General features: G+C 33.4%; 2 protein-coding genes across 4 annotated transcripts; both read left to right on the top strand.

Annotated features, from left to right (window-relative positions):
• The first annotated feature begins 1847 nt into the window (after positions 1–1847).
• On the top strand, positions 1848–10598 carry LOC110646980 (oxysterol-binding protein-related protein 1C). 3 transcript variants are annotated; one of them, XM_058131037.1, is made up of 11 exons: positions 1848–2826; positions 2917–3394; positions 4117–4169; positions 5032–5131; positions 5913–6361; positions 6971–7126; positions 7803–7970; positions 8162–8302; positions 9012–9242; positions 9558–9671; positions 10001–10598. In XM_058131037.1, exons 1-11 carry the CDS (start codon positions 2281–2283, stop codon positions 10166–10168), a joined length of 2604 nt encoding a protein of 867 aa, XP_057987020.1. In that variant the 5' UTR covers positions 1848–2280; the 3' UTR covers positions 10169–10598. The 3 variants fall into 3 exon arrangements, with proteins under 3 accessions (XP_057987020.1, XP_021656311.2, XP_021656304.2); XM_021800619.2 differs by lacking the exon at positions 4117–4169 and having other exon boundaries at positions 2917–3273; positions 5916–6361; XM_021800612.2 differs by lacking the exon at positions 4117–4169 and having other exon boundaries at positions 1849–2826; positions 2917–3273.
• Positions 10599–19056: 8458 nt separating this feature from the next.
• Positions 19057–24221, top strand: LOC110647002 (phosphatidylinositol 4-phosphate 5-kinase 1). The gene is made up of 8 exons (XM_021800630.2): positions 19057–20681; positions 20827–20991; positions 21205–21370; positions 21570–21680; positions 21768–21961; positions 22072–22202; positions 22306–22399; positions 23084–24221. Exons 1-8 carry the CDS (start codon positions 19495–19497, stop codon positions 23391–23393), a joined length of 2358 nt encoding a protein of 785 aa, XP_021656322.2. The 5' UTR covers positions 19057–19494; the 3' UTR covers positions 23394–24221.
• Positions 24222–25151: the final 930 nt, after the last annotated feature.

Here is a 25151-nt window from a genome sequence, read left to right as displayed (position 1 = left end):
TTAAATTTGTATAATTATTTATTATGTTTTGTTTTTCAAATTCATTATGTTCATAACAATAATTTTTTTTTATTTTTTTATTGTGTGCATAATTATAAATTATACTTCAAAAAATAAATATTCTTATAAAAGATACAGAGTTTGAAATCAAAGGATTATAATAAAGATATATACCATTAATTATATAATTTTTTAGTGATTTATATAAAAAAATAGTATTATTTTAAAAACATACAAAATATTTTATCAAAAAATTAAATAATGAAGATTTGAAATTGTTGAGAAGTATAAAAAATTTTAAATTAGAATAATAAACTTAAAACTTAAAAAAAATAAAATGTTAATCATAAATTAAGAAATTATTATTAGTATTATTTCTTGAATATTACTATAATATTTAAATTTTTATTTTTAATATATTTATTATTATAATTATTATGAACAAATTATTTTTATTAATATATAGCCTTATGACTAATTTTAATACTAATGTGAAACAAGGTGAGAGGCCACAAGCTAGAATTAGAAAGACTGAGGTTATTAAGATGAGATATTTTGAGGGAACAAAAATTAAAAATGCAAAATTTACGCGACACGTGGAGCAGCGAGAAGTCGAAAGACTCACGCTCGGCTGGTAATAATCCTGTGGTGCACCTTTCAATGTCTAATTTTCATTGACCAACAAAATTTAGTGCTTTCTTTTTTTTATTTTTTTTTAAGTAAATTTAGAAAGTAAATTTGATATAATTATAAGAAATGACTCATATATACCGACTCTTCGCTAAAAAATAATTTGTCAATATTTTTAATTTTATTTATATTTATTAATTTCTAATATGTAAAAAAATACTAAAACATTAAGATGATGTGGAATAAAAAAATATATTTTATTTAATGATTTATCTTTCTCGTAAAATAATATTTTTATAAGTTAAAAAATATTTTAATTTAAGTATTTTTAAATTTAAATTATCACATTGTTAAAATTATAAATAAATATTATAATTGGAGAATTAACAGATAAAATTAAAATTCTTATTAAAATTGAAAATTTATGTGAAAAGATTTACGTTTCCTTGGTACATGGATATTTCTAGTAATTTTTTTACAGAAATATTTCTAGTAATTGCAAACAAAATTTAAAGGGTTTTGAATATGCTTATACTAATAAATTAGATACTTATTATATTTTTTAGATTGAAAATATCTTAAACTATTTGTATTAACAGTATGCTATTTTTTATTTAATGGAAATTTAACAAGTTAATAATAATTGATAGATTTTTTTAATTATAAGCATAATTAATTTCATAATAAATAAATAAATATTCTCAAATTTAATATATTTTCAAAATAAAACAAAATGGACTACCTTTGTTTATGCATATGTTCCCTTAAGGTGTTCAGTGAAAAGAAGGTGCTTAACGTCATAATCATATGTTTGCACTCTCTCCCTAAAAAATAAATTTATTTTTTTATTTATCTAAAATTATAAAATATTTTTTTAAATAATAATTTCTGCTCATGTTTAATATACATTATAAAAGGAAAATCTATTAGTTCTCAACTAAAATTTATTATTTTAATTATATTAACTAATATATTTTTACTTTATATAAAAATAAAAGTAAAAGTATTTAATTTATCATTAATTAATAATACTCTCCTTCTTCTCTTGCCCAGATCCGTGAAACACCTCACTTACGCCGTCCACGTGTCAACATCTTCATCCTTTACGTAACTATTCTGATACGCCGGCGGCGAATCCCCACCTTTTTAACTGCATCCCTCCACATACAAACAAACCTTCGAATAAAGTTAAGAAGAGACGGAGAGCAAGAGAGAAGGAGAGAGGGAGAGTCGTAAGTCATAAACTCGCGGAACCAACCGCTTCGCATTTTAAACTGCCTCCCGTGTATTATAAATACATGAATAAATATAATACTTTGTTCTGGTTTTTCAATTTCAATTATCAAAAACAAAGGAATTCAATTGAATTCAATTCGTTTCCGCGTTGGGATTTGGAGATATTTGGATTTGGATTCCTTCTCTCTCTGCTTAATCCTTCCCTCTCTTTCTTTTCCTTTTTCCCCCACCGAACTCATCGCTATTAAATTCACTCTGTTTCTCTCCAGCTAGAAATCTTTTTAACGGAATCAATCAACCGTTCCTTCTATTTCACGCCATTTCTCTGTAACCGTTTTCTCTCTCTAAAAATGAAAGTTCTCGCTATGCTCCGTTCCGGTGCATTTCCCTGTTCATTCTGATTCTCTCTGTCCTATGCATCACCTTTGTTGTGTTTCCACCGTCTCCGACCATTCATCGACCAAGTCCTTAACCATGGCAATCACATCTAGATCCGACCCGATTACCCGATCCATCTTTGCCGTCCATAATCACCACTCTCATTTCCTGAACCATCTCAGCCACGACCACAACGTAAGTGATTGTAATGACAGCAATCTCATCAGCAATAGTAATCGGCCCAGCCAGCGAAGCTTGGCGGCTGCTTTGGCGGTTAAGACGGTGTCGTTGCCGCGAGAGCAGCAGGTTGATGTGAGGATAAATGATATAGTTGGGAATGGAATATCGGGCATTCTGCATAAGTGGGTGAATTACGGGAAAGGGTGGAGGCCTAGATGGTTTGTTTTGCAGGATGGTGTGTTATCGTATTATAAGATTCATGGACCTGATAAGATCGTCGTCAATCGAGAGACGGAGAAAGGATCCAAAGTCATCGGGGAAGAATCTATGAGAAGGATTTCGAGGCCTAACAACGGAAACAGTCAGTTCAGACGCATTCCAGTCGGCGAAATCCATCTCAAGGTCCTTTTCTATTAATCCGTAAATTGAATTTTTTTTTCCCTTCCTTTATTGGATTTCATTTTAAACGAGAACTCCGATCGATGTTTTTAGGTGTCATCGATCCGCGAGAGCAGATCAGATGATAAGAGATTCTCGATATTCACTGGCACGAAGAGGCTCCATTTGAGAGCGGAGACGCGGGAGGATCGTTTGGCGTGGATGGAGGCATTGCAGGCGGTGAAGGACATGTTCCCTCGCATGTCCAATAGCGAACTAATGGCTCCGATAGATAACGTGGCCGTCTCAACGGAGAAGCTGAGGCAGCGGCTTCAGGAGGAGAGCGTAAGGGAGGAGGCAATCCAGGAAAGCGAGCAGATTATGAGGAGTGAATTTGCATCGCTGCAGAACCAGATTGTGCTGCTCAAGCAGAAGCAATTGCTCCTTATCGACACCCTCCGCCAGTTAGAGGTACATGTAATGAAAAATAGGAAAGAACATGGCATTCGAATTCGGAGTTTTTGTACTGCTACTACTACTTCTACTTCCCCTTCTTCCTCTGCTTCTGCAGTTTCTCCTACTTTGCAGAATTGTGCAAATTCCATATGATTTAAGACCATAGAAGTAAATTGAACATATAGAAGGCGGAGGTATTTTTTGTGATTTGTTTGCATTTGTGCCCATAACTAGAGTTGTAATTTTTCCTTTTATCTTTCCGTGATTCTTTTGTATAGAAAATTCATTTGGAGGTGGCGTTTTGAACATTGGTGTATCCTTATGAAGTAATAATCAATAATTTGTTAAAATTTTGATTTCTGGATTTTAGGGATTGTGGTCGCTTGATTAGAGGCTACATTGGCTTCTCTATCTCTATCTTACGTTGTTTGTAGGCCCAGAAGGACAATTTCACCTGGTTTATGTCTTTGATATAGCCTGAGGAGTGAGAACTTGCCATAGGCTCTGTGGTTTATCCTTCATAATGAAACAGGAAATGCCTGTTAGGTTTTATACTTATAACATCAAGGTCATAAATATTGGAAGGCTGAATGTAGTATTTGTTATAGATTTATGCCAAATATCTACACCTACTGTTAATTTCTCTTCTAACATGCATCATGTTGGTTTTTGGACAAAACTTGTGGTGTTTAAAATATAAATTAGTCCCTCAAACAGTTGTTAAGTCATAAGTGTTATAAATGTTATGATGTTCACTAATCTAGGCACTTTTTCTTATCAATGGGCGAGAGTTCTATAGGATGTTCTTGTAAATTATGGCTTTCTGTATTAGACAAGTTATGTAGTTTTTTTTATGAGTGTTATTGAGATACAAGAATGATATAGAAGGGATGCCCAGTTTGCATGCATACGTTCTTTGCGGATAATGGCTCTGCTTTTTGTAATATGAAACAAATAAAACTTTATCATGACTTGCATTTCCTTCCACAATGGCATTACAGTTACATGAAATTTTTGGAGATAGTTGAGTTCAGAGTATAGATTTCTTTATTCTTGTTGTTATTTTAGGATCACCTTCAATCACCATTTTTTAAGTTGCCTCATCCAAGTTATTTTGTGAATCATTACCATTTCATATTAAGCTTGGTTTTTGGCTAAATTTATTTAAAAATAACTTATCACTGGTTGATAAAAAAGGCAGATTTTGTAATTAAAGACTAACTGTTACAGCAGGCTTGAATTATTGCAATATAAATGTGTTGCCAGCGTAAATTCTGCTGCTTTGCTAAGACCTATGGGGAACAGAACATTGCAAAAAACTTGATGCCATGATGCTTTGACAGGATTACTTGCAATGTTCTTCTTTGTCTTCTTTTGCTAATATTATTAATTTGTTACTTCTTTGCTTTTGACAATTTTATGCTAAAAAAGATGGAAAATGACTTATTTGAATGGTTGGAAATTTGAGAGACTTAACGGTATATTTTAGCTAAAGAAGCTAGTTGAATTGTGGGGACTGCAGTTTCATTTATTTCGTTCATACGCCTTGGAAGAAATTTTTTTCCAGTTTGTGATGGTAGTTACCTAGCATACAATGAAATATTTCAGTTTTTGTCAAATTTAAGTAATTGACAATTTTGATTTACGAATTCAGTTCTATTTCCGTTGAGTGTCTAAATCAAATTTCTGCATATCTGTTTTTGGTTCAAGGTTACTTATATCACATGTTTTCAAGTTCTACTGAGGAACTGCTTTTGCAATTGTATTTTGTAGACAGAAAAGGTTGACCTGGAAAATACAGTAGTTGATGAGAGTCAAAGACAGTTCAATGATCAAGTGGCTTCTTCTATCTTAAGACGTGACAAGTCCAGTGGTCAGTGGTTTTACTTTGAAATTCTTTAATAGCAAGTGTTGATTTTTTACTGGTCATTATGATATGGGCCTTTCAGTTAATGTTAGCAACTACACCAAGATACTTGCATCTGTTTGATGTTGTAAATTGTTCTTCATATTTCAGTTATAGTGACTTGGCATTTGTACATCATCTGAATTGTTGTCCTGACCCTGTAATTTACAAGAAGCAAGCTTGATTGAGTTTGCCTGCTGATTTTATTAGTGGCAAAGGCAACATGGTTAAATCTTCCTTGCGTTGTTATTAATTTTCACCAAGGTAGTTATATATGACAAACTTAAAACTGATATGTGCCATAATTGGGAGTTGCAATTTCTTTTGTCAGAAGTGTCCATGGCAGTGCAACTTGGAATCTGAGAATATTTTTAGTCTGCTTGGCTGAATAGCAGAGAACTTATAATGGTTAACATATGGGATTTAAAAATAGTTACTGTGTTAAGGTTAAGACCTGAACTTGCAAATCAATGCCATGCTGAGTTGACTCGAAATGGATTTACTTCATTTTTGCTCCACCTCTCTATTTTTGAAGCTTTATTTGCTGATTGCTTGTTGAAGGCTAAATGTATAATGCTTTGCCCCCTATCTTTATATTTTTTTCTCTCACCATTTTACTTCAACTGTCTTAAAGAAGTAGTTTCAAATATCCAAGGTTTTATGGCATTTTGTTTTGATTCTTATTGTCTTGGCTACATTATAGAATCCTTGATTGAATTTTACTCTGAATTTTTTGTTTTCCTTCCAGAAGCAAGTGCAACTGAATCTGATTATGAGAATGAAAGAGTTGATGCTGCAGAGGAAGAAACCGATGATGATGAGAATACCTTCTTTGATACTCGTGACTTTCTGTCATCAGGTTCCTTCAAAAGTAGTGGATCTGATTTTAGGACATCATCTTTCTCTTCTGATGACGGAGGGCTTTATGCACTTGAATCAGAAGATGATACCGATCCTTCCATTAGATCTGTTGGGAAAGATTATCCTTATGTTAAGCGGCGTAAGAAGTTACCTGACCCAGTTGAGAAAGAAAAAGGTGTTAGCCTTTGGTCCATGATCAAGGATAATATTGGGAAGGACCTCACCAAAGTTTGTCTTCCGGTTTACTTTAATGAACCTCTCTCTTCTCTGCAAAAATGTTTTGAAGATTTGGAATACTCTTACCTCCTTGATCGGGCATATGAATGGGGAAGAAGGGTAAGTCTATTATAGTAGATTTGCATTTTTCTTTCTTCTTCCACAACACAGCAAAGTAATTGTTATTCATTTCTTTGCTTTATCAATTCATTTGGAGTTAGGACATCACAGTTTTGAGGTAATAGCATTTACATTTTAGGGCCTCAGAGCTTCTACTTCATTTGTACAAGCTGCTTGTTTCTTTTATGAAATTTGATTCTTTTATGAAATTTGATATACTTCTCAAGTTGTCCATTATTTTGATACAAAAATTTTTATCACTTGCATGTGTGCAAGAGTACATACATAATCATAAATTCTAGTTATTTTACATTTGTAGTGAGACCATCTCCCTGTTGCATAGCATCTTGCTGTTGTGTTGCCAGTATGGCTGTTATCAAATTTCATAGAATGTACTTGGATTTTCTCATGCATATTTCATGAATGTCAAGGTTTAAAACACTATCATAGTACTCATCCATCCGAGGAAAGCCCTCCAGATTATTGTTCTATGGTTTGTGGGCACTGGCAACTTGGTAGCACGACCCCATCCCCCCCCCCCCTCCTCTCTTTCTCTCTCTCTCTCTCTCTCTCATGGATTAGATACATTTATATCATTAACTGCCTCAGGGTAATAGCCTTATGAGGATTCTTAATGTTGCTGCTTTTGCTGTATCTGGATATGCTTCAACTGAGGGAAGAATTTGCAAACCATTTAATCCATTATTAGGGGAAACATATGAGGCTGACTATCCAGACAAAGGCCTCCGATTTTTCTCTGAGAAGGTTTGGCATCTTCCTGATAGTTCCAAATTTTATGATCAATATTATCTATTATTCTATTCTACAATGTTCAGCCTGAGCAAAATCCATATTGAACTTGAGAAACTAAGATTAGTTGAACTGCTAATTGATTGTGTGTGGTTTGAGATATGATGAACTAATTCAAAGTATGAGCATCATAGAATATATTTTGTTCCCCTTGGGTAAATTATGTGAGAGACTGAGATGAATATACCTTGAGGAAAGTCCAATATCATTCCATTGCAGCACAAGACTGGGTTTTTCACCATGGGGCAATGTGTAGAGTAGGTGCACTTTTCAGTTAAAATCTTGTGGACGCTTTTTGTTACTAATTCATGAAGATAAGTAACGTTATTAGCGGGGGGAAGTGATAATTAAGAATGAATTTATGGCAATTAATCAACCACTAGAACAAAATATGTATGTTCGGAGTCCCTAGTCCCAAAAGGAGATATGGAAAATGATATCTCTGCTTTTGGTAGAGAAATTGGTCTTGATGCTGTTGCATTAATACTGGCTAGTTTGTTACCTAGTAAAGATACTTATTTTGTCAATCTTTGACGCAAGTGACCTTTTGTTATTTTGGATATTAATTTTTCCTTTTTCTATTTTTTTTATTAAAAACTCCAAATGTCAAGAAGCCTACTGTTTTTGTCAGGTCAGTCATCACCCCATGATTGTTGCATGTCATTGTGAGGGTAAAGGATGGAAATTTTGTGGAGATAGTAATCTAAAGAGCAAATTTTGGGGTCGTTCAATTCAGCTTGATCCTGTTGGTGTTTTGACATTGGAATTTGATGATGGAGAAGTTTTTCAATGGAGCAAGGTATGACCATTCATACTCTATATTTATATTTGTCGGCTTCCTGTTTGCAATTTTATTTTAAAAAATGATAGGTAACATAGGTTGCAACATCATAAATAAATCTTACATTGGGAAACCTATAAACATCAATGTACAATCTAATATTGGGAAAACTGTACTATGATCTGAAATTTTATTTTTTGAAATGATAGGTTACGACATCAATATACAATCTTATATTGGGAAAATTGTACTGTGATCACTATGGCACAATGCGAATAGAGGGAAATCGTGAATATTCATGCAAACTGAAATTTAAGGAACAGTCCATCATAGACCGAAATCCTCACCAGGTGTGCACTCTCTTTCTCTCTCAAGTGGTGTTAGTGTGTCCCTTGATGACCTTTTTATGTGCCTCTGATCCATGGAAGTATGATGATTTTTTATATTCCTTGGCTAAGGGATGCATGGAAACAGTCTCTCTGCAAAGTAGGGGTAAGGTTGCGTGCATACATCAACCCTCCTCGGGTTCCAAAAGTGTAGGATGTTTTGTGCATTGGGTCACTAATTGATTTTTGTTGGCATCTTAAAATGTTCATGGATTAAATTTTGCTCAACAAATATGCTTATAAAGAGGAAAGTTGAAAACACACCTTGTTGCACTTCGTGATTTTCATATGTTATCACCTTAACACCATCTTTAGGGGTACTAGACATACGGTGCCTAAACGGACAACCAAGGGATATCTCATCAATATAATGTTAACAAGTCATTTTTAAGAAATGGCATTTTTGCATCTTATGCAATGGTTCACTCCAATGTTATTGGTGTGAATATTGGTCATTATGCCATTATGTTTCACGCTTGTTGGTGAAACTTTTCTTTCAAATGCTAAATTTAATGAATATTGTTTGGAAACAATGCATAATTCCAGGCTTCTGGATGAAAAAAAAAAGCTACCTGTTTTAAAAGGCACAATAAGGGTTTTTGCTTCCACTATTGTCTACTAGAACCCCTTTCATGGATATTATCAGTTTATGTGTACTTGGTTGTTTTTGCAGGTACATGGGGCAGTTCAAGGCAGGAATGGTAAAAGAGTGGCAACTCTTTTTGGAAAGTGGGATGAGAGCATGCATTACGTGAATGATGACTGCCCTGTTAAGGGAAAAGGATTTGAATCTCTAAAAGATGCCCATCTACTATGGAAGCGAAGCAGGCCTCCCAAATTTCCCACCAGATATAACTTGACACGCTTTGCCATAACATTGAATGAACTTACTCCAGGACTTAAGGTTATTGTTATCTTGTTGCTGTTTTATAGTTAGCCACTCATCTTTTTTAATTTGGTGTTTAGACACATTACAACAGAGTGAAAAGATGACTTTATCAATCACATTTATGCAGTACACAAATTCATATCTCATTTAATGTTGTGCTATGGCAACTCTCCTAAACATGTGCATCCACAGAGTCAACCCTTAAATGGTATATAATAAATTGAAAGAATATGAAATAGTTGAATTTTTGGGAATATTGGACTTTACTTTTTCATAGGCAACTTCTGTTCATTGGAACATTGATTTCTGATGTTAGATTGTTATATGCAGGAAAAGTTGCCACCTACAGATTCAAGGCTTAGGCCAGATCAAAGGCACTTGGAAAATGGTGAATTTGAGATGGCAAATTTAGAGAAATTGCGACTCGAGCAGCGCCAACGCCAGGTAAGTTGGCCCCTCCTCTGGTGGTGTGTGCGCGCATGTTTGTGAGCACTAAGATGAGTAGACTGTCTTCCTTAAGGTTGGATAATTTGGCACATTATTTTTAATTGAATTCCGTGCATCAATGCTAAGATAGATGTCTTAATAACTGGTCAAATTGAGAAGAAAGATGGACAGCGATGTAAAATGGTGTAAGAGGTCTGATTTTATGTATCACACAATGAACTACTAGATTGTAATATTAAACTTGAGGTCTGATTTCCTTAAAATTGTGATTGACAAACCATTTCCTGTCACTTGTTCTGATTATATATTGTTTGGATTTGTATTAGGCCCGGAAAATGCAAGAGAGTGGATGGAAGCCGCGGTGGTTTGTAAAGGATAAAGGAAGTGATTCATATCGTTATGTTGGCGGATATTGGGAAGCCAGGCAACAAGGAAATTGGGAGTCATGTCCTGATATATTTGGCCAAGTCCCTCCTGATCAGCTGCTTGATTAAAGTTCAACCGCCATCAATTCTTTTCCAATTTTTTTGGGGGCATATAGCGGATAAGTGCTGGTGTGTGCAGTTAAGGTGCCCCATGAAATCCCCGCAAGTAAATTAAGATCCGATAATAAAAGATATATTCTTTTCTTTTGTTTTTAATCACCCTCTGCCGGGCCATATTCATTTGGTGATACTGGGCATGCTTTTCAATTATCTTGAATTGCAAGTCAAGCCGCAACTTCCTGAAATCATTTGGCGCAATATCATGGGCAATTTAAGAGACAATATGAAGTGGTATAGCACCTATTTCCTGTTATTGTACATGGTGGGGCATTACAAATGGTTGTTGCTTGCTCCATGTTGGTCTGTTTCCCAATTTTTGAAGGCTTATGTAGTTTAATGTACTCGTTTTAATGGTAAGCAAAATAGCTTCTTTTTTTTTTTTTTTTAATGAAACAGATGCTACTGTGAATGAGTATTATTAGAAATAGAGGTGTGCGATTCTAGTTTCAGTTTGATTTGGGGTTTGCTCAAAAATCAGAACTGAACTGAATCAAAATTTCAGTATTGTTTCAGCACTCTTCTCAATTTTAAAATAATTTTATACAATTATTTTAATAAAAAATATAGTTGAATTAGTATTTAAATTTTGATTTTAATTATTAATACATTATATATTATATAATATATCTTTTAACTATTAAAATAGCATATTATGTAATAGTAGGATATTATATTTTGATTATTTATTAATTATGTAATATTTATCAATAAAATAGAAATAAAATTATGAATTAAGTATGTATATAGTTTAATAATACACTTATAATTAAGAAATATAAGGTGATTTTATGTATTTATAATTAAAATTATTAAAAAATATAAAAAAATAAAATATAATACTATATTGTATTTATATATATATACAAATATATAATTTTATTAAAAATATATAATACATCTAAAAAATTATAAAAATATATATATAAATTTTATTTTTAATTTAATATAATGTTAATTCAATTCAGTATGATATTGATTTATTTTTTAATAAAAAAATTAAAATTAAATTAAAATATCAAAATAATTTTCATTCATATAATTTTTTAATTTAATTTAGATCTAAAAACCATGCGTAACCCTAATAGAATCAGTAAATTTACCTGAAGTTGTGGGTCAAGGTTTTGAAGGAGTAAAAGAGGCATGTAGAAACTTAGAACACTGCTTTTAAAAAACATGTAAAAACAGTTTGAGTTGGAAGATCATGCCATCATCCTGAGAAAAGGAAAATAAGTAATGAGAAGAGACACTATAATTCCTCCAGAATTTTGTGCATGATTTCTGTTGAGATTCCAGAGGATAATGCATAGGCCTGTTGACCCATCTACACTAGGTATTGTCTGACAAGATCATGTATGATGTATGGGACTTTCTTCTAGATTTAGCTCAAGCGCACGCCTAGCATCACACACTAGTTGGTTTGTGAGAATGAGATGACGCAATAGCACAATTGATTATTGAAGAAGAAGAGGATAGGCATCTGCTACTAACATAAGCTTTTCTCTTTCAATTACTCTCTTCTCTTTCTTTGCATGCCAAGATTGGATGGATGGGTGACCCAACGATATCCCATATTCCCACGGCTTGATCTAGCAGTCCATTCTATATTGACCGTTCAATCACTTGCTTTTAAAATGTAGCCAACCAAACCATCAAACCAACCAAAAAGATTATCAGTGTGCTGCTTCTCAATCTCTCCCGTCAGAATATCAGATTCTTATTGTTTTTGGATTGAATGATGGGTGATTGCTCACTTCAACTGCAAATTCTGCGAAATGATTTTTTTTTTATTATTATTATTACTAATATAAAAAATTGTAAGCTTTAACATCATTTATAATTTTTTTTTTTTAGAACAACATCATTTATAACTTTTTTTTTATTTTACGTAAGAGTAGAAAATAATATTTAAATAATTTTTTTAAATAAAAATAAACACACGTATTTAAAATAAATCACGCTTTAAATAAAATTTACACGACAATAATTTCAAGATTTGATTCTCGATTTTATGGATGATATTAACCTAAAATGAGTTTCACCCACTTATTTAATCAATTGTTGGTAACATCATTCATAATTTTAGTATTAGTTTTTTTTAATTTTATAAAAAAATATATCAATTAATTGAAAATTTAGAATCAAAACATTTTTACTGATTTGATTAATTGCAAGGTGATAAAATGCTGACATGAGCATATGTGTCATCATTCTTTACACCACCACCACTACCATTTTGCATCCCACCCAAAGATTTTGAAGGAGAAAACCCTTCATAAATTGCATGATCTCTTCCACAAAAATCTCTGTCTATTCTATCGCTTTCTATCACACAATTGTTGTGTATATTAATTAATATTGGAAAAACAATAAGAAGAGGTCAATTTAAACTAAATCTTCTAAAATATTAGCCATTTTGATTGGATATTATAGTTAGTTGCTGGCTTGATTTTTCTCTACTTCCGTAACGTAATTAACTTAAATTTTTTTATTTTTATTTTTAGGCCTATTTAGTATTGAATTTCATAATATAAAATTATTTTTTTAAATAAAAATATCATTTTAAATGTTATTAAAAAAATATATATTATTATTTTAATATTCTTATAATTAAAATTAATTAATTTTAATTTTTTATTATTTTTAATATTTTCTAATTAATATATTAATTATTTGCTCTCTTATTTTCTCAATCATCTAACCTTGTAATTTTCCATTATAAACATGTTGAAGTTTATTCAACAGACAACCTTCAGTTCACCTTCTACCATTCTCTTCTCTTGGGTTAAACCTCAGTTTCTCTCGTACTGTTCTTGCATATCTAGAATCCAATTCCAGAATAACCTATTAATTATCCTGGACAATGTAAATACCTCTACTATTTAGGTTTGTAGCGTAGGGCACAGCGGAGTTTGTTGGGTTCATTAGGCAGAGCTAGTTCATGAGAGAGCGGCTGACTGGGTTGCCTTGCCTGCTTAGGGTAACTCTCACGTAACCGCCATGTCAATATTATTCTTGATCGGGTCAAGTCTATCCGGTCAAATACTTTAACTGTAAAATTTTTATTAATTCTTGCATTATTGATAAATTTAGAAAATCGTGCTAAAATTGTAATTTTTATTTTAATTTCCTGTAATGTCATCTCATGCGTCCAAGTTTCCCATCTTTCCCTTGTCTTGCCAGAATCACAGTTGGTCGATAGAATTTCCTGACATGTTTCTTGGAAGATATAGTTACTGAACTTCATTACAAGCTAGCAGAGAGCTAGCTGCAGAGAGATCAGACAATTCATTGTCCTTTTTGACTCACTATTTGGTCATTTGGTTATTGCCTCATGAGTTTAACATATTATGAAATCAATAATCTGTTGCAATTTAGATTAATGAATAGAAAGTAAGTTAAGTTGCACTGCGGTTAATTGGAGAAAATTGCAGGCCTGAATCTTTTTTTGACAAGTTGCATGACATGCTTTGTTCAATAGTCTATGATTTCCCATTAGAAAATACAAAGCTTTCTTTGTGGATGATAGAGAAAATTGGAGGCGTATGAACCTTTCAATCTAGGCTTCACATGAGTATGCTAAATAAACAATACAATAAGAGAATGCTCTTCCAAGTACGAACATCTCAAGATGAAGATTCAGATCAGAAGTAGCAAACAAAAGTTAGTATCTCCTCAAACCCTCTTAATAAAATAAGGAAATTTATCATTTTATGCTTTTTTTTATTAATAATATAATTTAATTTAAATTAAATAATTTAATCTCTTAATTATATTTTTTTTGAAATTAAAGATTTTTTTATTCAATATTACACTTAGTTTAATTAAAAAGGTAAATATGCCATTTATTTAATTGAAGAAATTTGATTCATAAATTTAATTAATATTATGATTTGACTTTTATATTTTAAAAATTGAGCAATTTAATCCATAATTTATGTTTTCTTTCAATTAAAATTAATTATTACTAAATAAATTAATTATTTATATCAATAACTAAATAGTTTAATTTTTAAAATATAGAAATCAAATTATAATATCAATCAAAATTTTGAAATTAAATAATAAATTTTTTTAATTAAATATTTGTCTTTCAACTTAAACTAACAGCAATATTGAAGAAGAGAACTTCTAATTTTGATAAAAATATAAATGAGGGACTAAATCATTTAATTTTTAAAATATAATAAATTCAAAATTTAAAGACTACATAATAAATTACTCATAAAGTAATAAAAAAATAAAAAAGCAAAATTTTTTTAATATATATATATATTTTTTTTTTCTCTCCAAATATAATATACGCGCACACATTATATAAGTATTACGCACAAATACTTTATGTGTGATCCCAAAAGACAAGCCTCTGGACACGCCCATGCGAACATAGACCTCAACCATAGCGTCACACACCGACAACTCAAATCACTCAGCCCTCACGAAGTTTTTTTTTTTTCTTCTTAATATAGAATACATACATACAATGCTTAAAAATAAAATTTAATATCATAATATAATTTTATCAAAATCTCTCACCAAATATAAATATTACACATATACTCTACACTCAATATAAAATTTTAAAAGACTTTTTTTAATATAATTAACTCTTATTAAAATTCAAATTTAAAATATCACAATAGACAAATTTGGTGCAGATGGCAAATCATTGTAATGAATAACAGCATGTAAAATGAAGTGCCAGAGAATATTCAACAGCTTGAAACCAAATGTCATAAATAAGACATGGTGAGTTGTCTGTCCATCTGGGGGGTATATTTTCAGCAGCATAATATGTGGTACTTACATTTCATTTCATTACTCTTAAAGCTAAGTGATTGCAAGCCTTAAATCATCTTTTGGGAGCATATCAGGTCCATTAACGACAGCCAATAACGTCTGAGCTTCTGAATTCTTATGATGACAAAAAAAAAAAAAAAAAATACAGATTTTCTTTGTAAGAAAAACTAATGGTGCAACAAAACAACTACATGTTCACAAATTTGACAGATATCACATGTTATGTGTTTATTTGTGCTATTCAAAATTGTTATCCTAAAATTTAAAAATTATATATATATATATATATATATATATTATTTTCTTACTTAAATTTATCTATGATAATATAAAATATATATAAAAATTTATTTATTAAATTAAATATATACATCTCACATATTTATATTTTAAATTTTAAATAAAATTAAAAATTTTCATAAAATTATATTCAAAATATCATGAAACATGAGAATTCTTTTAATTTTTTTTATAAAAAAAAATTTTGAAATTTTAATTTTGGTAAAAATTTCAATTCGAGAGACTAAAAGCTGCAAGTGCTTAGATAGCAACGGAAATCGGACGCTATTTATTCAAATGGACAATCCACTGGACCATTTTTTTTTTTTTTTGCCCTCACAGTAATTTGGTGAGAAATAGGTCACAGGGTTGGTGGGTCTGCTGGAATTAGAGCGTGTAAACCCCACCGGCCACCGTGTAGATCCCTGAACGCCGGTCACAAGGGTAGTTCTCGGAGGCCGAAACACCGAATTACTTGTACTGTTTTCCCCCTCTCCTCCATTCATGTTGTTTTTTCCTCTTTGTTTTGACATTTTGTTCTACTTGTCAAGGCTTTCTATTTTGAAATCAGTCCCGCCATGAAAATTTTAGCCTAAGATTGTGGCCTAATAATGCAAATATTTTCTTCTTACATTTGACATTTCGACATTGACATGTTCTTCTTTATTCCATGGCTGACTACTTATTGGATATGTAGTTGCCAATTTATTTTATCATCTATTCTAGAAAATTCTAATAAAATAAAATTATTTATTCTAAGATTACCCACTAACTATTTGTACTCACAATTGATTCTAAAATCTTACTTTAAGCTTTTACTTTTCAATTTCCTACTTAAAAAAAATTATCTTCTTTTTCAATTTACCTTAAAATTAAAAATTAAAAACAATTAAAATATTTTTATTCTTTTAATTTCAAAATAATTAAAATTTTAATTTTTTTATTATTTAAAATAATATAAGAACAGAACACGTGGATCCAACTTAGAGGAATGCGTGGCTCATTTTGAAAATTCCACGTGGATACATGCGAAAGACGATGACGACCCTTTGTAACTGTTAAGGTGGCGAACAGAGTGGCACATCTAACTGTTAAGAAAACGACGTCGTAACAGTGCCCCACCCATAGACCGACGACTAAAGTGAAAAAGAAAACAAACAGAAATACAACGTGGGTCCATGATCGTGCCAGCTCAGGCCACGTTCCAACCGTAAAAGCAACTGTTTGGCTTGATCGTTCCCAATTTAATTTGGAAGATAACTAAATTAATTAATTATAAGATCAAACATTAAAAAGAAAATCAAACCCATATATTCATATTTATAATGGAATATCACCATCTCATTAATAATAATAATAATAATAAGAGTTATGCATTGAAATTGGCTATCAAAATGCATGGCCAAAAATGATTTAGAGGATTTCTAATGCTATTATTGAATCGTTAATTATACATTGGAATGGAATATACATATAATTTAATTTCAACCAACAATCAAAGTTTATATAGACTTAAATCATGGAGATCGTATCAACGCCACCAACTAATTTTATTTTTATTACTAATTATGATTATAGTTACAATTGAGAGTATTTATAATTTTTCAGCAACCCTTTGTAGCCCGATGATAGATGCATCAAATATGTGTGTGTGTGTGTTGTTGTTGTGGTAAACCAATGTTAATGACAGGGAAATCCAAATAGATTTTTGGAATTTGTTGCTTTGAGTTATGGGGTTTGTGGGTTTCTGGTTTGTCTCCTGCTATCTCCAGAGTGATTGTTTGGTCCAGTTCTACTAAGAAAATAAATCTTTCTCCTTTTTTTTTTCTTTTTTTTTTTTTTATGAGTTTTAGAGTTTCTATATGCTGAGCTTATCCCTCAGACAGTGCTAGAAGATAAGGCAGGCTCCTGCTCTTTCATTTTCTTTGAATTATGAACAAGGACATATTGTGTATAAAGGTAAAGATAAAAATCTTAATTATATCTGCACAATCCCCATGCAGGTGGAAACAATTAATAATCACTGCCACAAAATGAATTTCTTCATCTTCTTCCTTTTGTCCTCTTTTCATCATTAATAGTCACAGCTACTAATGCTTAATATTAATTATATAATTAAATTGTCAGTAATAAGGATAATTAAGAGCCCATGAAGACGAAATGTAGAATAATAATAATAGGTAGTTGAAAGTAGGCGTCTGAATTGATTGGAAGGATGAACAAGGTCACGAAACAGCATATGCAAAGCTAAGAGCTGAATTAATCAGAGGAAGGGTCACGAGAGTTAAAGGTGAATTTATTCAGAATTTTATGATCTCACATGCATTGTGAGACCAACATGATCATCTCCCACCAAAGAAAATGATAATTAACAAGATTATTGTTCAACATTATTCTTGTATTTACGCCAACTTGTGTTATTTATATAAGGAAGAACAAGAAAAAAACAATAAACAAGCGATGGCGAAGATTGCATAGACACTGGGGATCTCGTGTTGAAGGGTAAATCGTACTATAGATTGTTTTTTATTTGGCTTTCTAGATGATAATGGAGGACATAAAAAATAAGAGATGGACAAAGAGCAAGAAACATCATGACTAGCAAGCTTGAGCATTCTATTTTGTCTGGTTCACAGTTGCTCACCATTCTGATTTGTCTGGTGAAAAAATAAAAAAAAGGACGTTTGACATTTTAATCCAAACCAATGAGAATTTTATTCATAACTTGTTGCAATTTTTGTGGTTTTGGTCCAAAGCAAGGTAGGTAAATATATGTAAAATAACTTTGGATTGAAGTTTAAACCAATTACAAAAATTACTATTTCAATACAACAATCCTAAGTTAGGGATGAAAATGAAAAGGAAAAAAATAAAGTTAGGGTTGAAAATGATGTTCTATCACTTCTCTCATTCTGTTCCATACTCAAAAATTCCAGTTGGACAAGCATCTCATAATTTGAGATGGGTTTCAAGGACCCTTTATCATTCATGGGTGTTGCTGATCAACCCTTGAAATCTCATAATTATATATTAATCTCTACTAGGAATAACTGGAAACTAGAAAGATAATATTCCATAGTTGACACTATTGCATAAGGGAGGATAATTGTGTCTGCAGGTGTCTCACATCATCAAATATAGCAGATTCTCTTTTTTTATTATTATTTTTTTAAGGCTATTACCAGAAGTCCAGTTGTATTTCATTATATGTCTACCAGAAAATAATTTGGATTCTCCAGTTTTTTTAAAAAAATTAAGGATTCGTCAATCGTTGTTACCAAACATAACCTCTTGAATTATTTCCTAAAACACGTAATTTATTTTGTATTTATGGAATTAATAAATAACCAAAAAAAAGAGGAGAGTGGGGGTTCACAAAAGAATGAGAATCGTCAAACCTGGACCAGGAGAAAAGAAATCAACGAAAAAATAAAGAAAAAACAATGGCAGTTGGTGTAATTAAAGTAAAAAAGAAGGGCAAAAGTGAAAAATTGAAGAGGAAATTACCTGACGATACATTTCCTTCCTAGGCGATTCCGTCAAGCCACGACAAAACCAGAGGGGGAGGAGAAGAAGCTGAAGATCCACTCTAGTTTCCTTGCAGTCTTTGCCACTTAGGCATAGACAAGAGATTTAATTACAGACAAAAAGGGAGGGTATATTCGTCAAAATAATATAAGAAATTAAAAAGAAAAATAAAATCTGAGCTGGGGGTATGCGCTGTCGTGTATTTACTTGCACAGGAAGCAGCAACGTTCCCTAGGCAAAAGCCGGCTCATTACTACTGCACCGCTCTCGATATATTTATCTCCTTTGTAATTTTTACTTTTTAATTTTTCAGTTTAGTAATAATTACTGCTAATTTTTATATTTTTCTCTCTCTACAGTGTTCAGCTTGTATTGTTTGTGTTTGTAGGATTCCCACCTATTTCCCCAAACACGCACTAAAGAGAGAAGGAAAGTGAAGCTTAGAGAGAAAAAGGGAACCAGAAACAAAGACCTAAAGGGGAAATTTCTAGAGAGAGAAACACCCAACCTCCGACGGAAATGCCCTTTCCTAATCCGTCTCCGGCTTTTCCATTGCTACCGCCCAAAACATAGGAGCTCAGCAAATGCAGCAGTGAAGTTATAGAAACAGCACAGAGAGAGAGACAGAGAGAAGAAGAAGAAATCAGAAGGGGGTATTTTATGAGCCAAAAATGCGTGGGGGACTTCTTGTTGATGAGCGGAGTGACGTCGTTTCCAGTGCTAAGAAGAAGAAATCAGGAGAGGGAGATAAGGTTCTAGTTCTAGTGGCAGACAAGGATAACTCAAAATCGCTTCCACTGATAGTTTCTGTCCCGCAACAACCTATTGTCGTTAACCGTGCTCGATCCCAGTCCGCCACTCGCAGGGTAACGCCCACCAACACCATCACCGCCGCAGAAGTTGATACCGGCAACACCGGCTCCTCCACTGCTGCGGAGAAGCTTCTCCCCAACGGTGACCTTTACATGGGGTCATTCTCGGGAAACGCGCCGCACGGATCGGGGAAGTACCTCTGGACTGACGGGTGTATGTACGAGGGGGAGTGGCGTCGGGGAAAAGCATCGGGTAAGGGGAAGTTTTCTTGGCCGTCAGGTGCGACCTTTGAAGGAGAATTCAAGTCGGGTCGGATGGAAGGGTTCGGCACATTTATCGGATCAGACGGGGACACCTACCGTGGCTCCTGGAGCGCCGATCGTAAACATGGGCCTGGCCAGAAACGGTACGCGAATGGGGATTTCTACGAGGGAATGTGGAAGAAGAATCTCCAAGATGGGAAAGGAAGATACGTGTGGAAAAATGGGAATGTGTATGATGGTGAATGGAAAAACGGTGTCATTTCAGGGAGAGGGGTTTTGATGTGGGCAAATGGGAATCGCTACGATGGGCAATGGGAAAATGGAGTACCAAAGGGAAATGGGATTTTTACATGGCCAAATGGGAGTTGTTATGTCGGTACCTGGAACAGTAATAAAGATATAATCGCTCAGGAATTGAATGGGGCTTTCTATTCTGGGAATAGCAAGGAACATTGCTTGAAGGGGAGCGAGAACGATTTGGCCTTGCCGGCAACGGCGACGAGGAAGAGGTCGTCGGTGGATGGGGCCAGAGGTAGTAACATGAATTTTCCGAGGATTTGTATATGGGAGAGTGATGGTGAGGCTGGGGATATTACTTGTGATATTATTGATACTGTCGAGGCTTCTATGATTTATAGGGAGGGGTTGGATCGGGATGGGATTAGGCAATTTCGAAGAGGGTCGTGTTGTTTTAATGGTGGAGAGGTGAAGAAGCCCGGAGAGACGATTTCTAAGGGGCATAAGAACTACGATTTGATGCTTAATCTGCAATTGGGTATCCGGTAATATTTTTATTAGCTTTTGTGGTATGGGTTTCTGGGTTTTAATCTGTATGTTGGACTCTGATTTTTGTACCGTTAATTCTATATTGAGCGTGTGCATTTTGGAGCTAGATTTTGTTTGACTTTGTAATAGTATTGTATTTAGGTATTCTGTTGGGAAGCACGCCCAGATTCGGAGGGACCTGAAGCCCAGTGATTTTGATCCTAAGGAGAAGTTCTGGACTAGGTTTCCACCAGAAGGATCAAAGATTACACCTCCACATCAATCCGTGGAGTTTCGGTGGAAGGACTATTGTCCTATGGTCTTTAGGTATCGTATATATTAATATATGTTTAGTTATAACTTTTTTTACAATTTGTGCTATGTTTTTGTATGTTTTCAAGTTTTTAGGTAATGCGATTGGATCTGAATGTTCATCATTTCTGCTGGCATAAAAAGGATGCTGCTTTTTTTTTCCCTTCCATTTTATGTTGTGGTGGTAACCTAAATCTTTTTCTTTCCCTTTTTTTCTTGCTGATTTAGACATTTGAGGGAGCTTTTCCAAGTTGATACTGCTGATTATATGCTAGCCATATGTGGTAATGATGCCCTCAGAGAACTGTCGTCTCCGGGGAAGAGTGGAAGCTTCTTTTACCTTACTCAGGATGATAGATTTATGATCAAGACAGTAAAGAAATCAGAAGTCAAGGTTAGTTCACCACTTTATTGACTTCTGTTTTATTAAATTTGAAGTTTGTGAACGCAAGGAATTATTTCAATGGCGCATAAAGTGGCAATCGGTTAAATGTTTGTCTGGGTTTCCATTTTGCTTTCTCAACTAAATAAGATATTTGAAATGAAACATGGGCAATTGCATCAGTTCTGAAGTTCTGTTTATCTGTGGTTAGGTGCTAATTAGGATGCTTCCCAGTTATTACCAGCATGTTTGTCGGTATGAAAATTCACTGGTGACAAAATTCTTTGGTGTGCATTGTGTTAAACCAATTGGCGGGCAAAAGGTATGCGGTGGAATGTTTAGTTTCTACTGTTTTATTTGTTTGAAACCTTGTTTACATGTCTGATCACATGTTATTCTTGTAATTCAGACCCGTTTCATTGTGATGGGCAATTTGTTCTGCTCTGAGTATAGAATACATAGGAGATTTGACCTAAAAGGATCCTCCCATGGCCGAACAACAGATAAGCCTGAGGGTGAGATTGATGAAACCACGACTCTTAAAGACCTGGATCTCAATTTTGTGTTTCGTCTTCAACGAAATTGGTACCAGGAGCTTATCAAGTAAGTGAAAAAAAAATTTAATCATTTTTGCTGGTTGTCATTTGTCTCCATTGTCTGATGCAGTTTGTATCTCCTTAATTTTCCATGACATGCCTGTTGATAATGTGCAGGCAAATTAATAGAGATTGTGAATTTTTGGAAGCTGAGAAAATTATGGATTACAGTCTTTTGGTTGGCCTTCACTTCCGTGATGATAATACTTACGACAAAATGGGGTTGTCGCCATTTGTTTTGCGCTCTGGTAATCAATAAAGTATTATCCTTAATGGATTATCATTATTCCAATGTCTTTGGACAAGTTTTTCGAGCAATAATCATGCTGATTAAATGCACATCTTATGCAGGTAATAAAGATTCTTATCGAAATGAGAAGTTCATGCGTGGCTGCCGCTTCCTTGAGGCGGAGCTACAGGACAGAGATAGGATTTTATCTGGCCGGTATTTTTCTTGTTTCTTCTGGTTTTGGCTCATTAGTTACTTCTGCAGCAACAATGTTAGCTAAATGTGATTCAATGGGGATAAAAAAGACGAGATAAGGGCTTCTGCTGAATCAGTATTTGACAAATAAATATTCATGTAATTGATAATTGCTAAAATGAATTGCAAAAATATGTGGTTGACTGTTGGTTTTGGCATTACAGACGGCCAATAATTTTTTCATGCAATTTATCTTTGTCAATAGAATAATGGAAAGTGGCTTCTGCTGTGTGCAATATATTTGTGGGGCTCGTTCTGGAGACAAAAGTTGTTTGTGGGGCTTATACTAGGTGGTCCTATCCCTTACTGTATAAGAGCTAAGGCTTCATTTTCAATTTTTTTGCTGAATGCATCTCTGATCTGAATTTTTGAGTATATATATACACGAGTTTGAGTTTCAGTGGAGGGCGTAAATTATGTTTATTTCATATGATACATGCGGCTGGCAAACTATGATCATATTCATCAGTATTTTATTTGTTCCTTTATTATCAATGGTTCCCATTATGATTTTTGATGATTTGTGTTATGATTTCTATCAATTTGTATTGAAGTGTACCAACTTCCTGAAAATTAAAATTTTAGTTATAATTGTGGATGGGCTGTAAATACTGAGGTCATTGAAAATAAATGTGGGTTTTGCAGGAAATCTCTGATAAGATTGGGAGCAAACATGCCAGCAAGAGCAGAACGGATGGCTCGGAGGAGTGATTTTGATCAGTACACCCCTGGTGGGATTAGCTATTTGACCCCTTCTAGAAGTGGTGAGGTATATGAAGTAGTCCTTTATTTTGGGATCATCGATATCTTACAAGACTATGATATTAGCAAGAAGTTAGAGCATGCCTACAAATCTTTACAAGCTGATCCATCCTCAATTTCGGCAGTGGATCCAAAACTCTACTCAAAGAGATTCAGGGATTTCATTGGGAGAATATTTATAGAAGACAGGTAGCAACAGGAATGAAGTTGCAAGTAGAACCTTGTCTTTTACAAGAAAAGAAAGTGAATTTGCTTGAATCTGAATGCACCCTTTTTAAGGGCAGAAGTTATGGAACTGCACTGTTCTTGGTAATAGATTGAGCGAATAATTTGATCAAGCCACTGCAGATGTGGTGGGAGAGCTCGCAGCGGGTTTTTGATGATGGTGTACCTGGCTGAATTTTGAAGACCAGCCGCAGTGATGAAGGGGAAAGTACTTGCACATTTTGGGGTAGGGGGAGGATGGAAACTTGGATTCTAATTTCCGTCTTTCTTAAAAATATTTAGGGAAATATTTTTTTGTGGTAACCAAGGGTTATGAATTGTGAAGATTTGAAAGATGGGTATAGGGAACAGGGAAAATGTTTCCCAGAGAGAAGATTCAAAATCGGAGGAGACTTGGAATAAGAAAGTGTACAGCTTAATACACAAAAAGAGATGGATGGTTTATAAAATTTCGTGATTTTTTTTTTGAGACTTTCGAAAAGAAAAAAATGTTTGAATCACCCCATGGGATTTCTCTCTATCTCTTTCTCTTCCTGTCCTTTTAACAGTCGTATATAAATGGACAGCTCAGTTGTATAGAAATGGGGTCATTGCATTGCTTTTTACAGTGAAAGGGAGGCACTGGGCAGAAGAGTTAAAACATGAAAAGCAGAGAAAGCATGAGAAAGATGCGCTGATGTTTCTTGTTCTTGCTTTGCTTTGTTTACCATCTCTCTATTTCTTTATTGATCTTTGTATTTTTACTTGTTTTTGGAAAGGAATATTCGTATGAGAAATTATCCCGTTTCTACTGTTATTCTTTGGTTATTGGAGAAATTGAGGGCAATTTGGTAAATTACACAATGGGTTTTGTTGGGAATGGAACAAATGGTTTTTAACTGGAGAGGTCAAAGTGATGGGGTCAAATATACACCTACGGTTAGGTGTTTTTTTTTTTTTTTTTTTTATTGGCCTTTTTGACCCATCTATGGTGGTTGCTCGCTTTTGGGACCTTGTATTGTCTGTTTACTTAGACCCAAAGCCCGGGTCTTTATCAATATGACTGCGATATGTGGAGCCATCTCTCATTTGCCTTGGATCTACCATTGATAATCACTTTCTTCTGATTTTCTCTAATGCTCGGTGCAGATTTAGCTACTGATTGACATTGTTATTTTTTAAAAAAAATATATTAAATAAAGGTATTAAAAATTAATTTATAATTAAAATTTAATATATTTTATTGTAAAATAATTAAATATTTTTAATATTTAAAAATATTTTTTTACCTCACACAGCACAATAGTGTTATTTTATAATGTATCTATGAATTAATTCAGTAATGTTTTATCAAATAATTTAAAATTTAAAAATAATTAACAAATTTATTATTATTTTAATATTTAATAATTATTAATATAATTTATAAATAATGTGGTAGGCTAAATCTATCTAACTCTATTTAAGAATTTTTTCCCTTACTCGAAGATCATTTCATCAAACGAAAGAAGAAACATCCCGATCCAATGACACTTGCAGCTGGTGGGGGAGAGTGGGGGGATGGTGGGTTTGTAACTCAGCCTAGCTGACACAACATGGATTCAATTGATTTTGCAGCCTATCAGAAGGGTAAATTAAGCATCTGGGCAAACACCAGGGAATCAGTCTCAAAAATAGCTTGCTCTACCCCTTTTGTGGAAGCTAAATAACAGCTTGTAGCGCTTGAGCTTCTGCTGCCAAGGGACAG

Source organism: Hevea brasiliensis, chromosome 12, assembly GCF_030052815.1.
Source record: "Hevea brasiliensis isolate MT/VB/25A 57/8 chromosome 12, ASM3005281v1, whole genome shotgun sequence".
NCBI classification, from domain to species: Eukaryota; Viridiplantae; Streptophyta; class Magnoliopsida; order Malpighiales; family Euphorbiaceae; genus Hevea; species Hevea brasiliensis.
This window is presented reverse-complemented; position numbering and strand designations above follow the sequence as displayed.

Excerpts from the sequence above, each read along its gene's own strand:
- LOC110646980 (XM_058131037.1), top strand. The coding sequence starts at position 2,281 with ATGCATCACCTTTGTTGTGTTTCCACCGTCTCCGACCATTCATCGACC. Across the intron at positions 4,170-5,031 it reads TGCCCAGTTTGCATGCATAC|ACAGAAAAGGTTGACCTGGA; the intron begins GTTCTTTGCGGA and ends TGTATTTTGTAG. Across the intron at positions 5,132-5,912 it reads AAGACGTGACAAGTCCAGTG|AAGCAAGTGCAACTGAATCT; the intron begins GTCAGTGGTTTT and ends TTTTCCTTCCAG.
- LOC110647002 (XM_021800630.2), top strand. The coding sequence starts at position 19,495 with ATGCGTGGGGGACTTCTTGTTGATGAGCGGAGTGACGTCGTTTCCAGT. Across the intron at positions 20,682-20,826 it reads AATCTGCAATTGGGTATCCG|GTATTCTGTTGGGAAGCACG; the intron begins GTAATATTTTTA and ends TATTGTATTTAG. Across the intron at positions 21,371-21,569 it reads TAAAGAAATCAGAAGTCAAG|GTGCTAATTAGGATGCTTCC; the intron begins GTTAGTTCACCA and ends ATCTGTGGTTAG.